Source organism: Xiphias gladius, chromosome 9 (assembly GCF_016859285.1).
Source record: "Xiphias gladius isolate SHS-SW01 ecotype Sanya breed wild chromosome 9, ASM1685928v1, whole genome shotgun sequence".
Taxonomy (NCBI): domain Eukaryota; kingdom Metazoa; phylum Chordata; class Actinopteri; order Istiophoriformes; family Xiphiidae; genus Xiphias; species Xiphias gladius.
Window position 1 is genome coordinate 97,970 of NC_053408.1, and position 25,207 is coordinate 123,176.

At 42.2% G+C, this 25,207-nt stretch overlaps 1 protein-coding gene across 1 annotated transcript; it reads left to right on the top strand.

The window, feature by feature from the left end:
• The first annotated feature begins 1,799 nt into the window (after positions 1-1,799).
• On the top strand, positions 1,800-21,513 carry dpysl4 (dihydropyrimidinase like 4). Its single transcript, XM_040135799.1, has 16 exons — positions 1,800-1,894; positions 7,484-7,572; positions 7,759-7,943; positions 8,028-8,192; positions 10,727-10,788; positions 10,882-10,962; positions 11,102-11,170; positions 11,415-11,535; positions 13,285-13,441; positions 13,538-13,679; positions 14,578-14,662; positions 17,117-17,202; positions 17,307-17,486; positions 17,702-17,867; positions 18,081-18,198; positions 20,367-21,513. The coding sequence occupies exons 1-15, from the start codon at positions 1,856-1,858 to the stop codon at positions 18,170-18,172; spliced, it is 1,719 nt and encodes a 572-aa protein (XP_039991733.1). The 5' UTR covers positions 1,800-1,855; the 3' UTR covers positions 18,173-18,198; positions 20,367-21,513.
• The last annotated feature ends 3,694 nt before the right edge of the window (positions 21,514-25,207 follow it).

Here is a 25,207-nt window from a genome sequence, read left to right on the forward strand (position 1 = left end):
ACTGTAACATCAGAACACACGATTAAATGAAATAATTAATCAGTCAATTCATCAATAAAAATCAGTGAGTCCTGGTTCTCCATCCTCTCCCTCTTCATGGTCCCGCACCCCGACAGAGGGGCGAGTCTTCTTCTCTGCAGCAAGTGGAGGACAACGAAAACCAATCAGTGTCTAGCACATAAAATACATCCGGGATCTCCTTTCAAAATAAAAGTACGTGTAGTTCAAACGCAAACATCAGTTTTAATTTGATTAACCGTGGGATTAAACTGCAGTTGCAGAATTGCAAATGAAATGAAGGTTTAGGATTCATTTTACACTTCAGTTTGTTGTGTTGCGTTTATTATCAGCTGATTTTCACAGGAATGTCAGTGAAAGAAAAGCTCCTTTAACCCAATCAATATTTATTTATCAGTGAAAACTTTATCCTTTAAATATATTGGATTACACGTGTTTATGTTCAGTTGACCTGCTGTTAACCGATTTAACCTCTGAGTCACAGTATTCTGTTAAAATTTAGTGAAATTGAGCAGATTGAATGGTTTCTGTATTTGAACTAGGATAAAATTACGTCTCTCTCTCTCTAGGAAACTTTCTAAAAGAATTAAGGCGAGTGGTTCAGACCAGTTGTACCAATCCTGAACAGACAGACCACCATTCTCCACAGGGGGCAACACTCGTTTAATTTAACAATTAAATTAACCTAATCTGAATGAATTTGGAGTTTAATTATGGTACAGAAATTTACCCAAAAAAAATATACAACAAAATTTAATGTAAAATTAATATTCTGTTCACCATATCATCATCATCCTGGCTGCCAGTTTACTGAGAGCTTTTTAGATTTTAGTACTTTTGTTGACGGATTTTGTCACAGCAGCTTCTGCATTTCAGAAGTTTGGAAAATCCTGTCGCTGCCTCAGGGTCTTTCTGTATGTCTCTGTCCAGTATCGTCCTCTGTTATAACACCTGACAGTGTAACATCACCTGCTGTAGGCTAGAATATCCTCTAGTCTGATACCTCACTGACTGTCGTCCCCTTTACCGCCTCAGATATTAGTCATGGACAGCTTTGCTTTAGAAAGACGTTTTTATCATCTAATTTCATGTCAAACCATTCCCTCTCTTTTTTTCTGCTCTGATGAGGCTTATTATATTTCTGATTGTTCTGCGTCCTTTAGTACAAGTACTGACTCTGCTAAATCTGTTCTGCTTTTGTTTGCTGATTTCTGACAGAGGAGTTGAAGTTCCGCAGTTTGAAACACGTTTCACTTCGCCCTGGTACCGAACTCTATGAAATTTAGGGAACGAACCTCACTCCACAAACGAAGCGGAATAGGCAGCTTTATGCTCATTTTACAGGTTTTGATTATGCAAATAATCACATCTCACGAACACAAGCCTCCTCGTATATTCATCACTCTGAAACAACTCGTATGACAGGTTCGTGCAGTTAAAGAGAGTTTGGTGAATCTGAGGCTGAACAGAAACAGTCTCAATTTTGGGACCAGAATACGAAAACGTGCTTGCATGAGGCCCAGTGGTCGTAGGTCTTATTTTGAAGCTCAACACCGGAAATCGAGTGTATGTATTGTCGGCATAATGACGTCAGATTTGACGGAAACAATAGTAGCCTGTGTGTGTGTGTGTGTGTGTGTGTGTGTGTGTGTGTGTGTGTGTGTGTATGTGTATATGTGTATATGTGTGTGTGTGTGTGTGTGTGTGTGTGTGTGTGTGTGTGTGTGTGTGTGTGTGTGTGTGTGTGTGTGTGTGTGTGTGTGTGTGTGTGTGTGTATGTGTATGTACGTGTGTGTTCTCGCGAGCAGATCAATTACCCGATCACGGATCTATCAGGATGTCCTTCCAGAACAAGAAGAGCAGCGCCAGATCCGCGGTAGGTCCAACCTAAGCCGAGCCGGGCTCAGCCGGTGAGGCAGGATGCTGCAGCGCCGTATGACAATCATTTCGCCGTTAAAACCAGACCGAGGCGACCGGTGATGAGACTGAGCCTAGCAGGTCTATAGCACCTGGCCTGCCAGGCCCGGTCCGATCAGCTCGGTTAGGTTCTAAAGCTTCGAACAGAAAACCTGATTTAAACGTCAAAAACAGGGATGCCTTCAGTTAAAGTGGGACATTTCAGCTTTGTCTGGCTCCATCTTTTGACTGAGGGTAAAAATCTTGGTCCCTGACTGTTGAGGACAGTGAACCACAATTGAACTGGCCATAAAAAACCTTTGAAAGGGTTTTAGTTAAGCAGAAGTGGGTCAGATATAAGGACAATTTTATAAAACATCTTTTACTAACATGTCGTATTTGAATGAAGTCATGTTGTCTCTAATCACATTTCACAATGAGAAAACACAATGAAGAGTTGAAATGTTTGTTTTACATTACAGAGAAGCGGCAATCAAATCAGAGCCAGACTTTAGAAAACCTCATCAGTCCTGAAACTCTCATCAGTCCAGCAGGATTGTAAAAACCCTCATCAATCTTGCAGCAGGACTTAATAAACCCTTAACAGCCCTGCAGTGGGATTTCATAAACCCTCATCAGTCCTGCAGCGGGACTTTATAAACATGGATGTAATGGGACTTTATTAATGAGATCGTCTTTTTCTTTGTCTAGTTTAGTTATAAAATGATAAGCAGTCTTACTATTTAATCATTTCAGATACAATTCTTAAAACATGACTTAATTTTGGATTTTTTTCATTATAAATTTTACATAACACACAGTCTGTTTTAATGATGCCTCTAATTATCAGTTTTTGTAAATTCACTTCATTGTTTTATCACTGAGCTCAGTTAGTGATGGTGTTGTACTGGACTAAATTATATTCAGGTGTTCCTAATAATCTGACACCTCATGTATGTCTAGTCAATTCACTGTAATTTATATAACACCAAATGATAACAGAAGTTATCTCAGGGCACTTTTCATATTTAGCAGGTCTTGACCATACTCTTTGTAAATATTTATTCCCCCATGAGAAAGCACTTGGTGACAGTGGCAAGGAAAAACTCTTTTACATAAACAGTAGAAACAGCTCTAGTTCAACAGCAGCTTTAACTCTGACTTCAGTGAGAAACACAAAACTCAATTTTCTGACAATAAAAACAAAAACCAAACATTATAAACTTCATAAAGACACGTGTTTGATTGTATCAGACTGTACCCTGACTGTACATGACTGTACATGATAAAGTAGCCATTGAGTGTGTGTGAGATGAAGCAGAAAAAGCATCCACTTTAAAACAAGATGAACTATATTAAACACATAAAACACATTATACTCTGTTCATACTGTATGTTAAAATGTTTTCAGTGATGGATAGTAACCAAGTGTATTTACTCAAGTACTTGTACTTTACTTGAGTATATCCATTCTGTAATGCTGAACCACAAGGCAGGGACAACTCAGACAAAAGACAGTGTAAAAGTTCTTTACTGAGGCAAAGGTCTGTACACAGGCAGCCAGTCAGGAACAGGCAAACAAAAACCAGAGGGCTAGGCAAAAGACGAGGTCCGAAAACGGAAACCGAGTCATATGGGCAATACAAAAACTAGGAAGAATGCTGGAATGCATGTTACTGGGAACTAAGATGAACTGGCACAGAGGGAAGGTAGCACAGAGACTAAATACACTAGGAGAGGGGCGAGAAAAAGACGCAGTGGCGAGAAACACACAAGGGCAGGAAGTGAGGAGGCTGAGCTGGACATGATACATTGCCAGATACACTATACTTTGACTGCACTACATTTATCTGACAGCTGGAGTTACTACAAGTTTCCAGTCCGTGGTTCACGCTCTCTGTCTGACCATTAGACTGGGGGTGGTAACCCGAGGAGAGGCTGACAGTAGAACCAATCAGGGAGCAAAACCCCTTCCAGAATTGTGAGATGAACTGGGGGCCCCAAACAGACACCACATCCCTGGGGAATCCATGCAAGTGGAACACAAGAGATAACATCACCTTGGCCGTCTCCTTGGCCAAGGGCAACTTAGGTAATGGAATAAAATGCACCATTTTAGAAAAACCTGTCCACCACTGTAAGGACGGTGGTGTTACCTTCTGAAGAGGGAAGGCTGGTGAAAAAGTCCAAAGAGATGTCTGAACAGTGGCAAGGAGGGACAGGAAGACGGCGCAGGAGACCCGGAGGCGGGCATTGTGAGGGACTTGTTGTGGGAGCACACAGGACATGCTGCCATGTACTCGTTCACTTCCTTTTCCATCGATGGCCACCAAAAGCGCTGTTTGAATACGAAGACTGTATGCTTTACTCCGGGGATGGCAGGACAGCTGAGATGCATGAGCCCAATCGACGACCTGGGAATGAAGAGACACAGGAACAAACAGCCAGTTGGGAGGGCAACCTTCCAGCACCAGAACATTGGTACTGCCCTCGCTGACTCTTTCCTTGATTCCCCACGTGACTGCCCTCACCACACAGGTGGAAGGCAGAGTGGTGGAAGGGGACTCATTGGAGGTGTCAGAATCAAACTGGCGGGATAAGGCATCTGGGTTATTGCCCATGGAACCAGGGCGGAATGAAAGTCTGAAATCAAATCTATTAAAGAAATGAGCCCACTTTGCTTGCTTGGAGTAATTTGGCTGTCCAAATGAAATCCAGGTTCTTATGATCAATCCACACCAGAAATGGTTGTTCTGCCCCCTCAAGCCAGTGCCACCACTCTTCCAATGCCACCTTAACCGCCAGCAATTCCCTGTTGCGCACATCTTAATTCCTCTCAGCAGGGGAGAATTTCTGGAAGATGAAGGCACAGGAATGAAGTTTGTTGTCCACCAGAGAACGTTGGGAAAGCCCTGCTCCTAATCTGATGTCTGAAACATCCACTTTGACCATGAACTGGAGGTGTGGGTTAGGCAAGGTGAGGATGGGGGGCAGAGGTGAAGCTCTTCTTGAGCCTCTGAAAAGCCTGACTAGCTTTGGGGGACCACTGAAACGTAATATTGGTGGATTTTAGTGCATGCAGAGGTGCGGCAACGCTGATGAAGTTTCTAATGAAACATCTATATAAGTTAGGAAAACCTAAGAATGGTTGCAACTGTTTTTTGGTGGATGGAGTATGCCAATCTGTGACAGCACTAACCTTTTCAGAGCTGATGGTCAAGGAACCGCTGTAGAATCAGTCGGACATGTTGAATGTGGGTGTCGTCATCCAGGAAGAAGATATGGATGTCGTCCATAAGATGTATTGTTTGAGCATGTCCCGCAGGATGTCATTTACAAAAGACTGAAACACAGCTGGAGCATTGGTGAGTTTAAATGAGGCCACTAGGTACCCATAATGGGCGCTGGGTGTGTTAAAGGCTGTTTTCCATTCACCCCCCTTCCCTTATTCTGACCAAATGGTAGGGATTTTTTTAGATCAAGCTTAAAGAAAAACTTAGCTCTGTATAGCAGTTCAAATGCAGAAGCAATGAGAGGGTGGAGGTTCCTGTTCTTGACAGTGATATCATTCATCCCTCGATAGGCAATGCAAGGGCGGAAGGATTTATTCGATACAAAGAAGAACCCACCACCAGCATGGGAGGATGATGGATGGATGATTTCAGCCTTCAAGGAGGAAAAGATACACTTGCCCACGGCCTCATGTTCTGGTGCAGCGAGTGAGTACAGAAACCCTCAAGGTGGAGAGGAACCAGGTAACAGGTCAATAGCACAGTCTTACTTACGATGAGGTTATAAGGAGGTGGCGCAGGATTTGCTGAACATCTCCCTGAGTTCAACGTCGCTGGCAGGAACCTTTGACATATCTGAATAACCTGGATCAGAAACACCAGAGTGCCACTGGGGCACTGGAGGCTCTGTGTCCACAGCAGGAGGAGGAACCGAGGCAGAGGATGACTCCTGGGGGAACTCAGAAGACAAACAAGTTAATAATCATCCTTCTCCCTAGCCTGTTACCTCTCCTGTGGCCCAGTTGATCTGCAGGTTGTGTTGCAATAACTAGTGAAGCCCCAGGTTGAGGGAATGCAGGGGGTAATTGAAAAGGTGAAAACTAAGACACTCAGTGTTCTCCTTAGCCAGATGATTTTCATGGGTTGAGTGCGATGTGTGACTCGACACAAAAGTCTTCCATCCAAAGCATTAGCCTCAAGGGGTTTTCGCAAAGGGTGTACAGTTAGACTCAACCGTTTGCCTAGTTTCAAGTCCATGAAACTCTCGCCAGTTCCGGAGTCCACTAACACCTTGACATAAGGAGATGAAGTAACCAACTTGATCTGAGTTAAGCATCGAAAAAAGGGAAAAAAAGGAATTTTTTCGGCTCACCAGAGCCCTCCTCTTCACTGGTGAGCCCGGTCTGTTACTGATCACACAACGCCATTAAGTGTATATGTTGAGCACAGTAGATACACCGTCCCTCCTGGAGGTGGCTTTGTTGCTCTTCAGAAGTTAGCTCGGCACATCCCAACCGCATGGGCTCCTCCAGACTGTTAGGGGCAACTGACAAGGTTGACGAGGACTGGTGGTGAGGCAGGGACTGACGAGAATGAAGTCTGCAGCCAATGGAGTGCCAACTCCAACTGGTCTTTAAGGGGATGTGAAAGACCTTGGTCGAGAGCGTCCAGCTTTGATGAAATGTTCCAGCCACTGCTGGCCACCAGAGTGCAGAACTTGTTCCGCTAACTGTCACCTCCCTCGGCAGAGGTCCATCATGGCCCTTGCTGCTCCTGGACCTGGAATTGCGTGGTCAAAAATTTTGCAAAGGGCACAGGTTAACTTATCCAGGAAGTGGCAGATGGTGGAGTTACAAGCCCACTCTGCTGCGGCCCAGGCCTCCGCCCAACCCATGAGATGAGTGGTAATTTAGGCTACTTTGGCTCATTCTTTGGGTAAGGCTACGGCCTGCATTTCAAAGTGAAGCCTAAACTACACCAGGAAGGATGGGCAGCTGTCAGCATAACCGGAAAACTGCTCCGGTCTGATCAGGTGAGGCACCACTGGAGGCGGATTCTATCCTGGCCATTTCGTGCTGTAATGCTGAACCACAAGATTGGTACACAGGCAGGCAGTCGGGAACAGGCAAACAAAAACCAGAGGGCTAGGCAAAAGATGAGGTCCTAAAACAGAGAGTCACATGGAGAATACAAACACTAGGAAGAATGCTAGAACGCTTGTTACTGGGACCAAAGAAAACTTGCCGCAGAGGGAAGGTAGCACAGAAACTAAATACACTAGCAGAGGGGAGTGGTGGGAAACGTACAAGGGCAAGAAGTGAGGATCTGGAATAAGAGGAAATCAGGATGAGAACACAAAATAAACAGGAAATGCAAAATACTAATGAAATAAAAAAACATGAGGCTGAGCTGGACATGACACATTACATGCTACATAATATTTTAACTGCTACATTTGTCTGACAACTGGAGTTACTTTACTTTTATCAGCTGTTCTATGTTTTTAATATTCTGATGTGTTGAACTCCTGTTTTACCCAGCATCTTATATGTTTCCAGGGTGACCGTCTGATCATCAAAGGAGGAAAGATCGTCAATGACGACCAGTCATTCTACGCTGATGTCTATGTTGAGGATGGGATCATCAAGTAATTATTTTCATATTAAGAATGATAATGTGAATTATTGTATTAGTTATTGTCTGATCAGATTCTGGCATTCTGCCTTGTTGTTGACACCATGCTGTGACTGAGCCTTAACACCTGACCTCCAGGTGTGTTGTGATTAGATGCCTGTTATTGTCTCTGACATTACACCTCCTGTGTCCTGATCAGACAGATCGGTGAGAACCTGATTGTCCCATCCAGTGTAAGGACAGTGGATGCGTACGGTCAACTGGTGATCCCTGGAGGTATCGACGCTAACACCAACCTGCACACTCCGCAGAAAGGCCTGAACCCGGCCGACGACCTCTACCAGGGAACCAGAGCTGCCCTGTCTGGAGGAACCACCACAATCAGTCAGTTATACCAATAACTTATTGATACTGATCAATAGGGCTTCAGTGAAAGAACATTAGTAACACTGATGTTTGTGTTTACAGTGGACCATGTGCTGGTGGAGCCAGGGACTAGTTTACTTTCAGCATTTGATCAGTGGAGGGAGACAGCAGAGCTGAGGGCATGCTGTGACTTCTCTCTTCACCTCGATGTCACACGCTGGCATGAAGGACTATACGAAGAGCTGGAGACGCTCGTCAAAGATAAAGGTTAGACCAAGGTTTACTGACGAACACGGGACAAACTGGAGACACTGCATCACACCTAGAAAATAAAAAGTAGAACACAAACATTAAAAGTTAAACCAGACAGAAGCAGAGATCACATGAAGTGGATCGACCCTTCAGCTGCCCGTTACTTACAGAATAAACTTGTGCTGCTCAAACCTCCTGGAGTAACTTCCTGATTCTGCTCATAAATATCAAACTTATTTAAAATAATCAAAATGAGAATGACTAAATGCCACAAACTGTAAAACTTTAAACATCGACCCAGACTGGAACAGACCAACTGACCAAGACTGTGACAGACACGGCTCAACTGATCCAGACTGAAACAGACCCAGTCCGAATGACCCAGACTGGAACAGTTTTAAGATTGGAACAAAAATAAGGACCGTATCTTAGATGATGAATATGATATCAACTGATGGGACCAAGTTGGACTGTTTCTGTTCCAGTCTGGGTCAGGTGGTCTGTTCCGGTCTGGGTCAGTTGGGGCTGACAGTCTGCAGATAAAATCCCATAGTGTGTGATATGTAAAGACTCTAATCTTGAGTCGGTCTCATAAAGATTTTTTAAACGTGTTTGATATCTGACATCGCAGCCGTTGGCATAACCCATGTGTTGCCAAGAGGGATGTACAGGTGAATAAACAGCTTTATCTGAAGTTAGCTTTGTTTTACAAAGTTCACTGAGCTCCAGGTCCCTCTATGTCACCATCTGTCGCTCTGTTCCCCTCGGCCCTGTCCGTTCTCACTGGGCGCAGGCCATCTTTCTCCCCTCATCTCCCCAGACTTGTCTTTCTCTAGTTATCCACCAGATGTCCTCTGGCTTTTCTACCTGTCTTCATTCATCTGAACGCGCCACCCATCCACAGACCTGTTTGCAGTTATCATCAGCACTTCATTAACCTGATGAAAAGCCTTTTCCTGAGTCATTTCCTGAGTTGGCCATCCTAGCTGACATCCCGCCTGTTCCTGAGGCTGTTCCTGAGGCTGTTTCTGAGCCGGCTGGCATCAAGTCTGCTCCTGATTCCCAGTCAGCGGCCCAGCCCAAATCATCATTTGGCCATCATCTCAGTTGACAATGACTAGCCAGATTATTGGGTTTTCCAGCCTCAATTGCAAAACCAGCCTCTAGATGCAATAGAGGCTGATTTGCCAGCCTCTATTCCTCTCTTGCTAGCCTCTATTGCATCTGGTTCTCATCTGGCACCCTGTCACTGGCTGCCTCCTCTGAACCCCACCCTCTTGTTCTGCCTCCTGAGGAGACCTGTCTTCGCTGTCAGCTGCCTGCTCTGCCTCCAGAGAGATCCTGCCTTTGCTGTCAGCTTCCTGCTCAATTTCCTGAGAGATCATGCCTTCGCCTTTGGCTTCCTACTGGACTTCCAGATGGATCCTGGATATTGATGGATACTCACCCACCAGATGTCGTCTGACTTTCCTCCTTGTCTTCATTCCCCTGACTGCCCTGCCCAGCCATACACAAGTTTCCAAATATCATCAGCACTGCAGTCACCTGAGCTCTCCCATCCTGCACCTCATTCAGCCTTACTCTATATATATATGTAGTCACTTCTTTTGTTCCTTGATGGTTCATCTGCTCATGTTCCTGGTTTTGTTCCCCAATGTTTTCCCTGAGGTCCTGCAACTTGAGTTTTGTTGCCAGTGCCTGTACCTGGTTGTGTTCCCGCCTGCCAGCTTGTCATCTCATCTGCTTGTAAGCCTGCTTTTTCCACTATTAAAGCATCCTCACTAAATCTGCCTGCCTTGGAGTCTGCATTTGGGTCCACTCTACCTGTGCTGTTTAGCCCTTTGTGTTACTATGTAGGCTCTGCGTTCCTACTCACCTCTCCATCCAGGATCTCACCAAGCTCTGACCTTTTTTGGCCTCTTCAGCAGAAATGTCTCTGCCTAGAAACAGAATCTGCTGTTGTCGTCCAGGTTACTTTTTGGTACAAGATCATGTGACAGTCAGTGTCCTCTGTGGAATTGTGGGGTCGTCATTCTCCAGAACTCCAGTGGTTACTGAGCAGTGGTTCAGGTTGTCGTCTGGTGGATTTACTCAGTCTAAGGTTTCTGCTCCTTCCTGACCGTAAGAGACTAAATCATCTGAAACAGTCCACATGTTGGTTTGTCTGGTCTTTGGGGGATTCAGATCATCAGCAGATTTTGTGCCAAGACAGAGAGGACAAGTCCTGGTCCATTTAGTCAAGATTAAATCACATTTATGATCAGTTATAATGTGTGCTGTTGCACTTTAAATCTCTGCTGTTCTTGTGATTGATTAACTTTAGCTTCTCAACATTTATTTATTACATTTGGTACAATTATTACTGAAACTGTCTCTGGTTGATCTCATATATGTGTAATTCCTTCTTTTCTGTGTTTTTAAATGCCGTTGTATAAAAACACTTTAAATTGCTTGTGTTTGAAACATACAGATAAACTGCTACGTATTAACTGCAGTACTCTATGTACTGCTGAGTCTGCTCAATACTAACTGCATTATTTGCATTTCAGGTGTGAACTCCTTCCTCTTCTTCATGGCCTACAAAGATAAATATCAGAGCTCCGACTCTCAGGTGGATTACACACAGATTATTATTATTGTTTGTTGTTGTTGTTGTTGTTTCTCTTCCTGCAACTGAATCTGCTACTTGTTTTCATTGTTTCAGCTCTATGAGGCGTTTGGTGTCCTCCGGGATCTTGGAGCAATCGCCCAGGTTCACGCTGAAAACGGTGACATCATCGATGAGGTAATATTCCTTGCTGATGGGATGGGAGCTCTTGTTTTTTTCATTAAGCAAACAGAGAAAACATCAACTGGTTCATTTATATTTAGGTTTTACAGTGTGTTTAAACTGGTTTAAACAGTTGTAAACTGTTGTATTTCAGGAGCAGAAAAAGCTTCTCTCTCTTGGCATCACCGGACCTGAAGGACACATTTTATCTCACCCTGAGGAGGTACACCCAGCTGAGAAACAATTGTAACCCACCTGAAACACCTGTAACACATCCGTAACATACCTGTAAAAACATATACTGTTATATAAACATCAAACAGGTAGCGTGAGAGGTGTGTATTACGGATGTGTGTTGTGACGTCTATTACTGATGTGTGTTATGGTGATGTGTATTACTGATGGTGTGTGTGTGTTGTGATGCTGTGAATTACTGATGGCGTGTGTGTTGTGATGCTTTGTTTCAGGTGGAGACGGAGGCGGTGTATCGGGCCATCACCATCGCCAAACAGGCCAACTGTCCGCTGTACGTTACCAAGGTGATGAGCAAATCTGCTGCTGATGTCATTGCAAAATCCAGGAAGAAAGGTGACATCATTATCCTCATCTGTTCTTCATCATGCATTTAATCCAGATTAGATTCAGATTTAATATAGAATCAAATTGTTTCAATTTTCTCCCCTTTTTTTAAAAAATGTGAACCTCCAACTTGGCATGCCAGTCCTCAGGTACTGTCTCCGAACTCCACTAATGCAGAGCTTTCAGCATCTCAAGGTGACTCTCATCCACCCTTTGTCACACCTGCAGAACCTTTTAACTCCCTCAGATACGTATGACAGAAGCCTTCCCCCAATTCTTCCAGCTACACCTCCTCTATATTGGATAAGTCAGTCATGGTCAGCAGTTCCCCTGTTGGAAACAGTCTGAGCTGAGCCCTCCCCCCACCTACGGAGTCATCTGATGGTTTTTCAGATCCTCTTTTAAACTAACTGAAAGTCTTTCTCTTTGACCTCCCTGAAGTCCTCCTATACAGTTTTTACATCAGTGACCACAGAAGTTGCAGTCCTTTTGACCTCCTGCTACTTCAGGACTCACCTGAACCAAACATACTAAAAGAACTTCCTTCTTCAGCTTGACTGCTACTGTTCACCAGTGGGTTCCTTTGGTGCTGCCACGATAGGCACCACTGACCTCCGGCCACAACTCAGGGCAGCCCCACCACAATGGAGGTTTGGAACATGGTCCACTCTGGCTCAATATCCCAAGCCTCCCCGGGGATGCAGGAAGAATTCCTCAGGAAAGGAAAGTTTAAGACCTGGGTTCCCAGCCTGATGTTCCCAGTTCACCTTCGATACTTGTTTGGGTTTACCAGGTCTTTCCAGCAGGCCCCCCCCCAAAACCTGATCCACTCCAACACTAGGTGGTGATCAGTTGACAGCTCTGCTACGCTGTATACCTGAGAGTCCAAGACAGCCAACTGCAGATCTGATGACATGACCATGAAGACGATCATCGATCTTTGACCTCAGGCGTTCTGGCACCAAATACACGTTTGAAATACTATATGTTATGCTCCAACATGGTGTTTGGTTTGGACAATTAATGACTAGCACAGAAGTCCGGTAATAAAGCATCTCTGTGGTTCAGATCAGTCAGGTCTCTCCAGTTACACCCACATGAGTGTTGAGATCCCCCAGGAGATTTAGGTAGCACTTGTCTGTGTACTCCCAGGGTGTGCCCTCTCCAAGACTCCACCTAGAGACTAAGAAGCTGTTCAGTTCATAAACACAGACAATAGAGCTTTACTCACAGTGACCCCGAAAAAAGAAAAAAAGATGGTCCAGCCCCCTACACAGGAGTTTGATTCCACACCTGGTTCTGTGGGTACAATGTGAGCTTTACTATATCTAGTTGGTACCCCTCTACCTCCTGAACCAACTCTGGTTCCTTCCCCACCAGAGAAGTGATGTTCTAAATCCCTAGAAGCAGATTATGATGACAGAGGTCAGCAAACCTAGGTATCCATCTTTCCCTGCTGGCTGGCTGACAGCACACAAAGCTGTGTCCCACTACTCCCATGGTACAAAACCTGGCAACCACATGCTCGCTGTCAAGGACAAGAGGGGTACTCATTTGAAGATCTTAGAATCACTCTTAATCTGGCCCCTAACCTGGGACTATTTTTACCTTTGAAGACCCTAGCAAGGACCCCAACAAAACAGCTCCCAGTTTCATGGGGTGTACAAAAAAACTCCCGTACTAAGTTAAGACGGTGATTATAGGAAAGATACTCTCACATACATTTTAGCTCCAACGTCTTCCTGTTTCTGTCCTCAGGTATGGTGGTTTATGGGGAACCAATCACAGCCAGCCTGGCCACTGACGGCTCTCACTATTGGTCCAAAGACTGGGCCACAGCTGCTGCCTTTGTCATGAGCCCGCCCCTCAACCCTGACCCTTCAACTCCACAGTACCTGACCTCTCTGTTAGCATGGTTGGTATGGCAAGCATTAACGTAGCCTTACCTTGCATCTCAACAATGCAGGTGTACCAGGTGAACCTGACAGGTGCTTGCTTTGTGTTTTTCCAGTGGAGACCTCCAGGTGACATCCAGTGCTCATGCCAGCTTCTCCACAGCTCAGAAAGCCATCGGTAAAGACGACTTCACTTTGATCCCAGAGGGAACCAATGGAATTGAGGAGAGGATGTCGGTGGTCTGGGACAGAGCTGTGGTAAAATAACTTGACCTTTGACCCTTAGACCTGAGCTGACCCACACACAGGCTGTGTCTCAGATGTAAGGAAGATTCCTCCTCAGTTCCAGTTTGAATGAATGTAGAAGTATCAAACAAACTTTCTAATGATTTGATTGAATTCCATTAAGTACCGTCAAATGAAATGGGTTGGTATGATGTCCGCAGTCTGCAGTGTTTCTGTCACTTCTTAATGTCCACCTTACCCAGGTAGCAATGAATCTTTGGCCTAAATGTGTCCCACATCTGCGGTTCTCTTATGGCTCACATTTGGCCTTGAATGAAGACATTGACGCAGGGTGAGTCTGGCTGCCTCAACTCAGCCACAATCCACCTTATATCAGGCAGATGCCAAGTGTGTTGTTGACCAAATCTGGTACGCTTACATTATATGGGCCATACGTCTGACATGGTATGGGACAGCTCTGGGCCAAATCTAGGGCCAGCAGAATTAACCACAGCTTCACCTTACATGGGCAAGATATCAGGCATCTTATTGGCCAAATGTGTGCCAGATTAGGGCTTATCATACGCTTACATGGGCCGATGACAGGCATGATGTTGACCAGATCTGGCCCAGAGGAACTTACCACGGGTTCGACTCAAATGGACTGTATATCAGGTGTGTTGCAGGTCAGGTATGTACCTGTGTTGTGATTTGAAAATGCCACAGTTGTTAGATCCTCCTCCCGCTACATCCACTGAGGCAGTGGAGACCAGAGAGACCTGATCCCTCTCCAAAAACTCTGGGGCTTGCTGTGTCTTTATAGTTTTGACATCATGAATTGTACAAATGTGGAACACATTTACAAATTTAGGACAGTCTCTCTTGGAGGACATTCATGGTGTTGCCATTTTGTCATTCTGTCTCTCTACAGTCTACAGGGAAGATGGATGAGAATGAGTTTGTCGCAGTAACAAGCACCAACGCTGCTAAACTCTTCAACATTTACCCACGAAAAGGTATTGCATCCGTCTGAGTTACAACCTAGACAAGGACACCATTACTGCTGGAATCCTTTTATTTTACTGCCACTAAAGTATAAAAGAAGACTTTGCTGTGAAGTAAATCCATTTTACTCAGGATGAGATGTTAACTGAGCCATAACTTCACTGTAAAAAAAATTCTTTAAATGACTAGATCTAAACTTATATGTATCCAGAAATACATCCACCCAGAGCGGGCTCGTGGCATAGGCGACATAGGTGGTTGCCTAGGGCGCAGAATGTCAGGGGGGCACCGCAAGAGTGGAATATGCCATTAGCGTAATTTTATTAATCATGGTTACAGTAACATTATCAACAAAAATTGCCTTTTAATTACAATAATGTAAAAACTGAAAGTGGGGGATGATGAAGTCCTAGATGTAACACTGACAGAACTGATGGCAAAAGCTATATTGGATCAGCCGGAAGGGACACTTCAATTATTATTAGCTCAAATTATTTCATAATGAAAAGGTCCAAGCCTTTAGGTCCGCAAGGACAAACATGGAGAAAAACAGGAGGAGGAAAAGAGAATCCAATATAGAGGTCATGGCTTATGTTAACATTAAAATGTAGCAATAGTAGTAATAAAGCTAATGCTAGATAATGATGCTACAGTAGCTTCTAGACTTAGATACAGATCGAAGGATATGCATTTGAATGGCAAGCCAGCAGTGGCGGAAGAAGTATTCAGATCTTAAGTAAAACTACTAATACAGCAATGTCAGAATTCTCAATTACAAGTAAAAGTCCTGCATGAAAAATCCTACTTAAGTAAAAGTACATAAGTATTGGCAGCAAAATGTAGTATTAAAGTAAAAGTACTGGTTTGGTCCTTATGACTGCTATATTGTTATATATGACATCATTAAATGATTAATACTGAAGCATCAGTGTGTAAGCAGCATGTTACTATATTAGCTGCTGGAGGTGGGGCTAGTTTGAACTACTTTATTGCAGTTTTATACACAGTTTTATAAAAATGGACACAAATATGAGGGGTGATGAGATGATTAATGGGAGAGGAAAGAAGAAAAAAAGTTCTGATACACATCTGTTTTCAGTTTTTTGACTCTTTCTCTAGTCTTTGATTTTTGCTAAGATATTGGATTATTTGAACATTTATTGAAATGAAATCACGTGAGAAGTTTAAAAGGAAAAATCATTATTTGGTGGAGCTGTTAACAATTCATAGACATCTAAGATGTGACCCCAACTACACACTGCATTTTTAATCTGTCAGAAGCCAAAAAGGTTGGAAACCACCGGTTCAATCTTTAACAATGTTTTGTATTTTAAAAGCTTTTTATGTTATCCATTGTGTAAAAGCTTCATCTTAAAAGTAACTAGTAACTAACTCATTCAAATAAACAGCAGTGCAAGAGGTAGCCTATTCAACTTTTATTTAAGTAAAAGTACTACACTGTGAAAATACCGCACTACAAGTAAAAGCCCTGCATTCAGAGCCTTACTTAAGTAAAAGTATATTATCAGCAAAATGTAGTAAAAGGGAGAATTTTCTTAATCCATAAAGGAACACTTAATCCTTCAGTTTATCACAAACATTCAAAATCAAGACATTTGGAGATACATGGTTTTCACTGGACAGGAAGGGTATGAAAAATTGTAATCTGAAAAATAACTAGTCACTAATGCTGTCAGACAAATATAATTGAGGAAAAAGTACAATATTTGCCTCTGAGATGTAGTGGAGTAGAAGTATAAAGCTGCATAAAATGAAATTACAGGCACCAAAACGCTCGAGCTGGCCACTGCCATGTTCATTTAAAACCCCTGCAGCCGAGATGTTATTGGAACTTAAAGGTATAATATGTAACTTTTCTACATTAAAATGTGTAAAAATGACTAGACCTACTTCCATTATCCCAAATATTTCCAGAAATTTGCAAATTGAGGGAAAATTTGTAATTTTAATCAAGGTAACGGACCCTTTCATTTGGTTGCCTGTCAATGAAGTCACTTCTCCTTTGCACATCAGTCAGTGTTGGGGGTTTTTCTGCCAGATGCAGTTAAAATTGACTTTTTATCCAGTTTTAAGTCACATATTTATGATACACTTTAGATCTTGGTCGTTTTTAACTATATATTTTAACCAGATGAAGGATTTTAGTCATCAGACATCTGGCTCTTAAGTTATCAGAGAAACAAGCTGAGCAAATGTTGGCAGCAGGAGAAGGAATTCTAACTAGGAGAAGCTGACTGCAGTGATGGGAATGGTGGGGAAGACATCTCCAATGATCCCACGCTACTTCACAACATCACCAAACTCTGTCTTTTGTTATTGTTTTGATTGAGAGACCACTAGTGGCAGAAAATTACATATTGTGCGTTTAAAGCCTTATTAAAACACTATTTAGACATCTGTAATAATCCGTAGTAGACAGATGTTTCTGTCCTCTGTGTGTTCAGGACGCATCGCTGTAGGATCTGATGCTGATATCGTCGTCTGGAACCCAAAAGAGACAAGAGCTGTTTCTGCAAAGACTCACAACCTGGTAATATGTCCACCATATCAATCGGTATCATTGATTATCTAAAATAATCATCATTCATCATAAATTGATCCTCCTCCCCCTCACTGTGCTGCCTGTCTGTGCAGATGGTGGAGGTGAACATCCTGGAGGGTTTGGAGTTTCGAGGTGTGGCTTCAGTGGTGATCAGTGGAGGTCGAGTCGTTCTGGAGGATGGAAAACTCAATATGACTGAAGGTTCAGGACGCTTCGTCCCCAGGAAAGCTTTCCCCGATGCTGTCTACAAGAGGATCAGAGCCCGCAGCAAGGTAAACTGCTTACCTAGTTAACCAACCAACTTACTGGTTAATTAGGTAGCCATGTAGACCAAAGCAAGGTAACCCACCAGCTGGCTTATCTATTTCCAAATAACTGGTTAACCAGTTAATCAGCTGGTCTGCTGGTTAACCAGATAATCAGTAAACTCCTAACGGGCAGCCTGCTTGTATAGTTTTTCGCAGATGTCTTTCTGTCTTCGTCTCAGATGGCAGAGGCTCGCGGTGTGCCCCGTGGAAACTATGATGGTCCGGTCCATGATGTCGTCAGTATGACTACATCGGTCCCGCCCACTCCAACCAGCAGAGGGCCCACCTGTCCGAAAACCCAGACCGGCTCCCGAAACCTTCATCAGTCAGGATTCACCCTGGCAGGTAGGACACACACGTGTATGCATTATCTTGATCAATAATCTAAGCAACTAAAACTGATTGACTCTAAGGTTCATTCTGGTTAAACACTTTGTAGTTTAAAGTACACACAGTTTGTAAATTCTGTAGCGGAGTACTACAGGCAAATAATAGGAAGCAGAAGAAGACGGGTTGATAAAAGAGGAATTATAACAATCATCACTTCTTCTCCTCCAGGAGCTCAGATTGATGACCACATACCTCGTCGCTCTGCTCAGAGGATAGTGGCACCCCCTGGTGGACGATCCAACATCACATCTTTATCTTAAAACGGGAAGAATCTCACTTTTACAAAGTACTCAAGTGTCACTTTTACTACAAGACACAACTAAACCCTACTGCAACATTACAAATCCAACAACTAAACAACCAGTACTAGTCCGTATAACAGTAGTACTTCAACTAATACGGAACCTTGCCACAACCTTACAAATCCTGCAAGTGTAATACTTTAATGAGTACTTAATTCTCCAACTGAAGTACTTCAACTTGTCCCAAAGATAAAAGCCCCAAGTATAATATTAATTACAAATCCTATAACTGCACAACTAGTACTACATCCTAAAACTTAATTACTTTAACAGATACTGTACCATACAACAAACCCAGTTAATAAAAAAAGAACCCTACTACTACTACTACCCTGCAAACACATAACTAGTAATAAACCTTGCACGTAGTACTAAATCCTACAACAGTTTTACTCTAACTAGTACTGAATGTTAGAACAATGGTACTACAACCCTACAAAAAGTGCTTCAGCCTACAAGTACAACTTAACTCTATTCAACTAGTCCTAACCTTTATGAATAGTACGTAAAACACAGACTAGTATTAAATCCTACAAGTACAGTCCTGGTCAAAATTACTGGCACTCCTGAATTTCAAGTACTTAATTCAGAGTATCTTCAGAAATAAAAATGAACCGATTTTGTATAACCAAAATATTTAATAAAATAAAATCATTCATTCATTTGATATGCATTCAAGCTCTTTTAAGTTTGCAGGAGTTCTTTTTGCAATGGCTGATTTCAGCTCTCTCCAAATGTTTTCAATGGGATTTAGGTAAGGACTCATTGCTGGCCAGTTTATAACAGTTCATCTTTTCCTTTTCATCATTCTTTTGTGCTGCTGTATGTGTGCTTTGGGTTGTTGTTCTGCTGAAAGACCCAAGACCTTCACCTCAAACTTAGTTTTCTGACACTGGGTAACACATTTCTCTCTAAAATGTCCTGGTAATCTTCTGATTTCATCATTCCTTTGATAGGTTCAATGCCTCCAGCACCCGAGGCAGCAAAGCAGCCCCGCAGCATGATAGAACCTCCACCATGTTTTACTCTAGGTTGGATTTTCTTTTCCTAATGGGCTTCATTTTGTCACCTATAAATAAATTGATGCACTGCATTCCCAAAGAGCTCTGCTCTTGCTTCATCTGTCCATAGAACATTATCCCAGAAAGACTGTAGATTATCTATGGAAGTTATAGCAAAAATTATTTTTGCCTTTTTGGGCCTTTCTATCAATAGTGGTGTCCTCCGTGGAGCCGTACTTGGTTTAGCGTACGGCGTATGGGTACAGGCTGAAACCACCATTCCAGATTGCTCCAGTTCAGCCTGAAGCTCTCTAGATGTCTTGCTTGGTGTTTTTTCCACAATCTGCACCAACCTATGCAGAAGTGCACCTGAACACTGAAAATTAAGCACAGGTTAGTCTTATTTGTTTTTTTTTTTTTTTGAAGTAATTAAATTCATCAAAAGGGTGCCAATAGATAAATAAATAGTACTATTTTATGTCTGTATTTTTTATTTCACTATTGAAGTATTTCGTGTTGTTGTTCAGTAACCTTGGATGTTTTATTAAATATTTTGGTTATAAAAAAATTATATTTATTTATATTTTTTTTTAGTTTATTTGCATTTATTTCTGATGATCTATATTCTAAATTCTTTACTTAAAATTCAGGGGTGCCAATAATTTCGACCAAGGCTGTATACTAAATCTTACACCTACAGTACTTCAACTAAAGTAGTACTGAATGTTAAAACAATGGTAGTACAGCCCTACAACTAATACTAAACCCTCCAACTAGACCCTCCAACGATCTTAGAGCTAGTAGTAAACCCCACAACTACTACTAAAATGTACACATACTGTACTTGAACTGCATAAGTACCGAATGTTTCATCCATGGTACTACAACTCAACTAGTACTACACCCTACATCTACTTCTTAACACTACAGCAGTTATACTTCAAATAGGACCATTTTATTGGTATGGTTCTTTAAATTAGTCATTTGAAGTATTCTAATCCTACTCATGTATTCATCGTTTCATCTCATCCTTCCTGAAACGCAGCACTTCTGACGTTCTTTGTCTCTCAGCTCTTTTTGATAAAGGCAGTAGTAGTAGCAGAAGTAGTAGTAGAAGTATAACCCTTAAACATACCTCCTGTTTCCTTTAGCCCAGATGTGTTCACGTCACTTCATCATCTGAAAAGAAGAAGAACAGAAGTGTTTCACATTGTGGATTTAAAAGTACTACCATTACACTTCTCAAACTGGGAAACTAGGTTTACTATGTTTTCTTTGTTTGAGCTTCAACCCGCTGTGGTTGGTTCTTCCCAGATGTTTCCAGATGTTTGTTTTTTTGAATAGACAGCAGACCTCATCAAAATAATACTATTTCTTCCATTCTTTCCATAAAGTTATTCTGCTCATTGTACATTAAATACATATTGTCCTGAATCCACTGTAGTCATTACTCTAAGGTCATTAATAGCAGGTCTGTAATGTTTTATGTCTGTATCTTATTTAAGATCTTTTTAAAGTAGAATAATCCTAGGTCTATGTCAGTCTTATGTCTGTTAGTGTTAATCTGAACCACTTTCAGTCTAACTGTTTCACTATGAGACCATTACAATAATCTGTTTGCTATTCATCAGTCTGTAGTGGTAATGTGTTCAGTCCTGTGAGTGTTTCCATTGGTCGGATTTATTCTGGACTGACTAAACTGTACAGTATATTTTTCTTTTTGATGTACCGATCCAGTCAGTTTTAATTATATATAAATTGTCAACTTTAGCCTTACAATCAGAAATAAACTCTCAGACTTACTGTCAACTTCAAAACATCATCTGACTATAAATGGTGCTAATAAATCCAGCCTGCGAGTAGGGATCCCTCCAGATCACGCCCCTTACAGGATGTAAGAGAACTGACTCTGCCCCCAGGAAGATCTAAAACAAACAGATGTCTTCATCAAACTGATGTCCCACAGATTCTCATATTTCAAACTGGCCTTTTAGTTTTAAGCAAAGTGACTCAGCCCACCAACAATCCCCGTGATGTTTAATATGCCCTCCCAAACCTCTGAAAGGACTTTTAAGTGTGTTTGATTTGTTAAAACACTTAAGTTGATACCATGATCATTTTGTATTTATTGTTTTTTGGGTTTTTTTTTTACAGTTTTTGTATCCTGCAGTGTTAGCATCAGTGATTGTGGTACTCACACAGTTCTGACACTGTAAAGCCCATGGCTGCCATGTTGTTGCCAAGTTGTTGCTATGTTAACATGTACTTATGACCAGGTAAAAAAAAAAAAAAAAAAAAGTACTTTAAAGGAACAGTTCAGTATTTATGTAATTCCTCTCTTCCCCTTTCACTGAGAGTTTTATGTCCAGTTTTATATCGCTGTCATGTCTGTACAGTAAATATGAAGCTACAGCGAGCAGCTGGTTGGTTTATCTTAGCACAAAAACTGGAAACGGGGAAACAGCTGGATTACGGATTTGGCTCCAACATGGTGGCAGTATCCCTGCAGGCTGAACTGTTTTCTGTAGCAGTCAGGTGTTTTTCTGTCCTTACTGATGCACTTGAGCCAACATGGAGGACACAATCTCTTTGTATACACATTGATCATGTGCAAACATGTGCAGGTGTGTATATGAAGAGGGGTTACCATGGTGACAGTGCATCTGTTGCTGTTGTTGTTTCTGTAGTGAATGTAGAACTACTTCCAGTTGTGATGAGAGCTGCATGAATAAACTGTGAAGGGAAGACAAACTGAGTGAGATGTCTGTTTTTATGAAGCACCCTCTGTCCTCACAGTATTGCTTCAGATAAATTCTACAGAATAACCCTTTAGCAGGAAAACCAGACCAAGACCGTGTACACACCCACATTTGCTCTGCGTAAAAAACTGCAGCCCCTCTCACTCATTTGAATGGGGGAAGGGTGTTTACACAGTGGGGGGTGACCACAGGAGGTTCCTCTGAAATGACGCTATGTCATGTGGGAAAAAAATTGAATCTGGTTCACCTTTTTCTGCAGCGCAACGTTACGTCACAAGGCAAGGTGCTGCAACATCAAATCACGTAAGCAGATGATCAGACCATAGGGAGAAGAATCTTGTTTAGCATGAATCTGCTGTTTAATACAATCTGTGGACATGGAGGAGACACTCATTACCTCTGTGATGAACTCTCCAGAGTTCTACAGCCCTGCCATGAAGGAGCATAAAAGACACGCATAGCTGTTCAGTCACATGGCGTTTATCGTCTCCAGGTCACAATTTCTACTTAGTATTTTCTTCTCGTGTTTATGCTGGCAGCACGGCTAACCAAAACATTATGGAGACTTCTTTGTATGTTTCACTAGTATCACACTCAGATCTGGCCCTGTATAGTAGCTCTGAACACACCCCCACATGACATGCCCCTATCGGCGTGGGACCCTCTATGATTTGCTGCACCGTTTATATTTACCCAATATATTACTTAGTATAATACACAGTATATTTACTCAGCATGTCCATCCATCTATTAGCTACACCGCTTATCCTGTGAGGGTCGCGGGGGGGTGGCAATCCCAGCTTTCAGTGGGTGAGAGGCAGGGTACTCCTTGTATAGGTTGCCAGTCTATCACAGGGTTGACACATAGACACAAACAACCAGTCATGCACAGGAGCTCCTCACAAGATTTCTGACCAGGGAGTCTGAAGGTTAGTCAGAAGAGTAGCCCAAGAGCCAAGGACCACTTAAAAAGAGCTCCAGAAAGACTTGGAGGCAGCAGGTACAGTTGTCACAGGGAAAAAAATAGACAATCCACTCCACCCGCAACGCCTTACATGCATGCTCACACCGGAAGACTCCATTATTGAAGAAATGGCATGTACAAGCTCATTTTAAGTTTCTTACAAAACATTTGGAAAAGCCTTTGAATTACACGGGGAGTGTAGTCTGGTCAGACGAGACAAAAAATCAAACCTTTTGGCAATGATACCATACACCTAAAAATACCATCACAACAATGAAGCTTGGAAGAAGAGGAATCATGGTTTGGAGCTGTTTCCCCTCTCATGGTAATGATAGAATCCATGTTTTTGAAGGGAAAATGAATGGAGCCATGCACCTGCAAATTCTTGAGATTAATGATAAATGGAATGCACTTCTATAGTGAATTTTCTAGTCTTATTGACCTTTCAAAGCACTTTACACTACTGCCACATTCACCCATTCACACACACACATTCATACAGCACTTTCTATACAAAAAGTGCTGTGTACACATACACATACACACACACACACACACACACACACACAGATGATACGTTGGACGCAATTTGGGGTTGACTATCTTGCCCAGCAACACTTCAATATGCGGACTGGAGGAGCCGGGGATCAAACAACCAACTACCCAGTTAGTGGACGACCAACTTTACCTCCTGAGCCACAGCCACCCCAATTAATAATAACAATTAATCTCTTGCCATCTACCAGGATGATGAAGATATGACACAGGTGGCTCAGTCCATCACCAGACTTTAAACCCAATAGAACATTTGTGGAAGGAATTGACGATCAAAATTCACAAGAAGGCCCCACGGAATCTTCAAGAAGTAAAGGACAAAATCCCACCTGAGCCCTGTGAGAGATTGGCTTCTTCATAAAGGAAGCATCTTGAAGCTGTCTTTACAAACAAAGGGTTCTCCACCAAGAATTAAATACATTTCATTTAGTGTTTTCAATACCTTTTTACCTGCGTTATTCCACTTTATTAAACATAACTGCATATACTTATTTCCCCGCACTGTATTTACTCAGTATATTACCCAGTATATTACCCAGTATATTATCCAGTATATTTACTCAGGATCTTTACTCGGTATATTACTGTATATATTACCCAGTATTTGTGAATCTTTTACTGAGGTTTTGTGTTGGTAGAATGAAAACTGCCTGTTTAGTCTCATGCAGTATGTATTTTTTCAATATTGTGCATTACCCATAAATTTCCATTTGTGACTTGTTGTCATTGACAACTCCTCAATTGGTAGTGATCAGTTCTCAGTTTTATGCTCCTTAAATATAAAAGCATTGTCAGAAAAGGTAATTCTCACAGTATATGGTGCTTTTAACTGTGCAGAATTAGGAAGTATAAATGTGGAGGCTAATAACAGCAATAACAGTTGTATACTTAGATATTGAAAAGACACATGACTCTGTGTAAAGAAGGGCTACTAATTAAAATGAGTCAACTTGGGACTAGAGGAAAGATGTATAGCTTGATATTGGATTTTTTTTTAATCACATCGTACTTTCAGGGTTAAAGTGAAATCAGATGTGTCTAGTGAGTTTAAAAAAGAAAATGGAATTCCTCAAGCAAGTGTAATTAGTCCTATTCTTTTCAATATTATGATTAGGATATATATTTAGTGATGTAAATAGAGAAATACTGTATGTATAAGGGGTGGCTATGGCTCATGTGGTAGAGCAGGTTGTCCACAAAAACGCAGGGTTGGTGGTTCGATTCCCATCTTCTCTTGGCCATATGCCAATGTGTCCTTGGACGAAACAATGAACCGTAAGTTGCCTCAACTTATGTAATGTAACTGTGGTTTCAAGAATTCAGTTTCTAAATCATGCTATATGTTGTTTATGTCCTTGGCATTGATTCTCCAAGTCTCTGCAACTCTGCTGGAGGGATGACACCATTCCTCCAAAGGATACTCCCTCATTTGGTGTTTTCATGACGGTGGTGGAGAGCGCTGTCCAAAATCTCCCATAGGTGTTCAGTTGGGCTGAGATCTGGTGACTGTGAAGGACATAGCACATGATCACATCATTTTCATAGTCATCAAACCATTCAGTGACCCCTTGTGCCCTATGGATGGGGGCACTGTTGTTCTCCTTTAATTCGTCACCATATGTGGTTATGACTCGGGGGCTGATAAACTATCACTGTTAAGTATAGGCCTATGCCACGCACAGATAAGATCCACTATTGACCATTGAAGTATGGT

Excerpts from the sequence above, each read along its gene's own strand:
- dpysl4 (XM_040135799.1), top strand. The coding sequence starts at position 1,856 with ATGTCCTTCCAGAACAAGAAGAGCAGCGCCAGATCCGCG. Across the intron at positions 10,963-11,101 it reads ACGGTGACATCATCGATGAG|GAGCAGAAAAAGCTTCTCTC; the intron begins GTAATATTCCTT and ends GTTGTATTTCAG. Across the intron at positions 14,663-17,116 it reads CAACATTTACCCACGAAAAG|GACGCATCGCTGTAGGATCT; the intron begins GTATTGCATCCG and ends CTGTGTGTTCAG.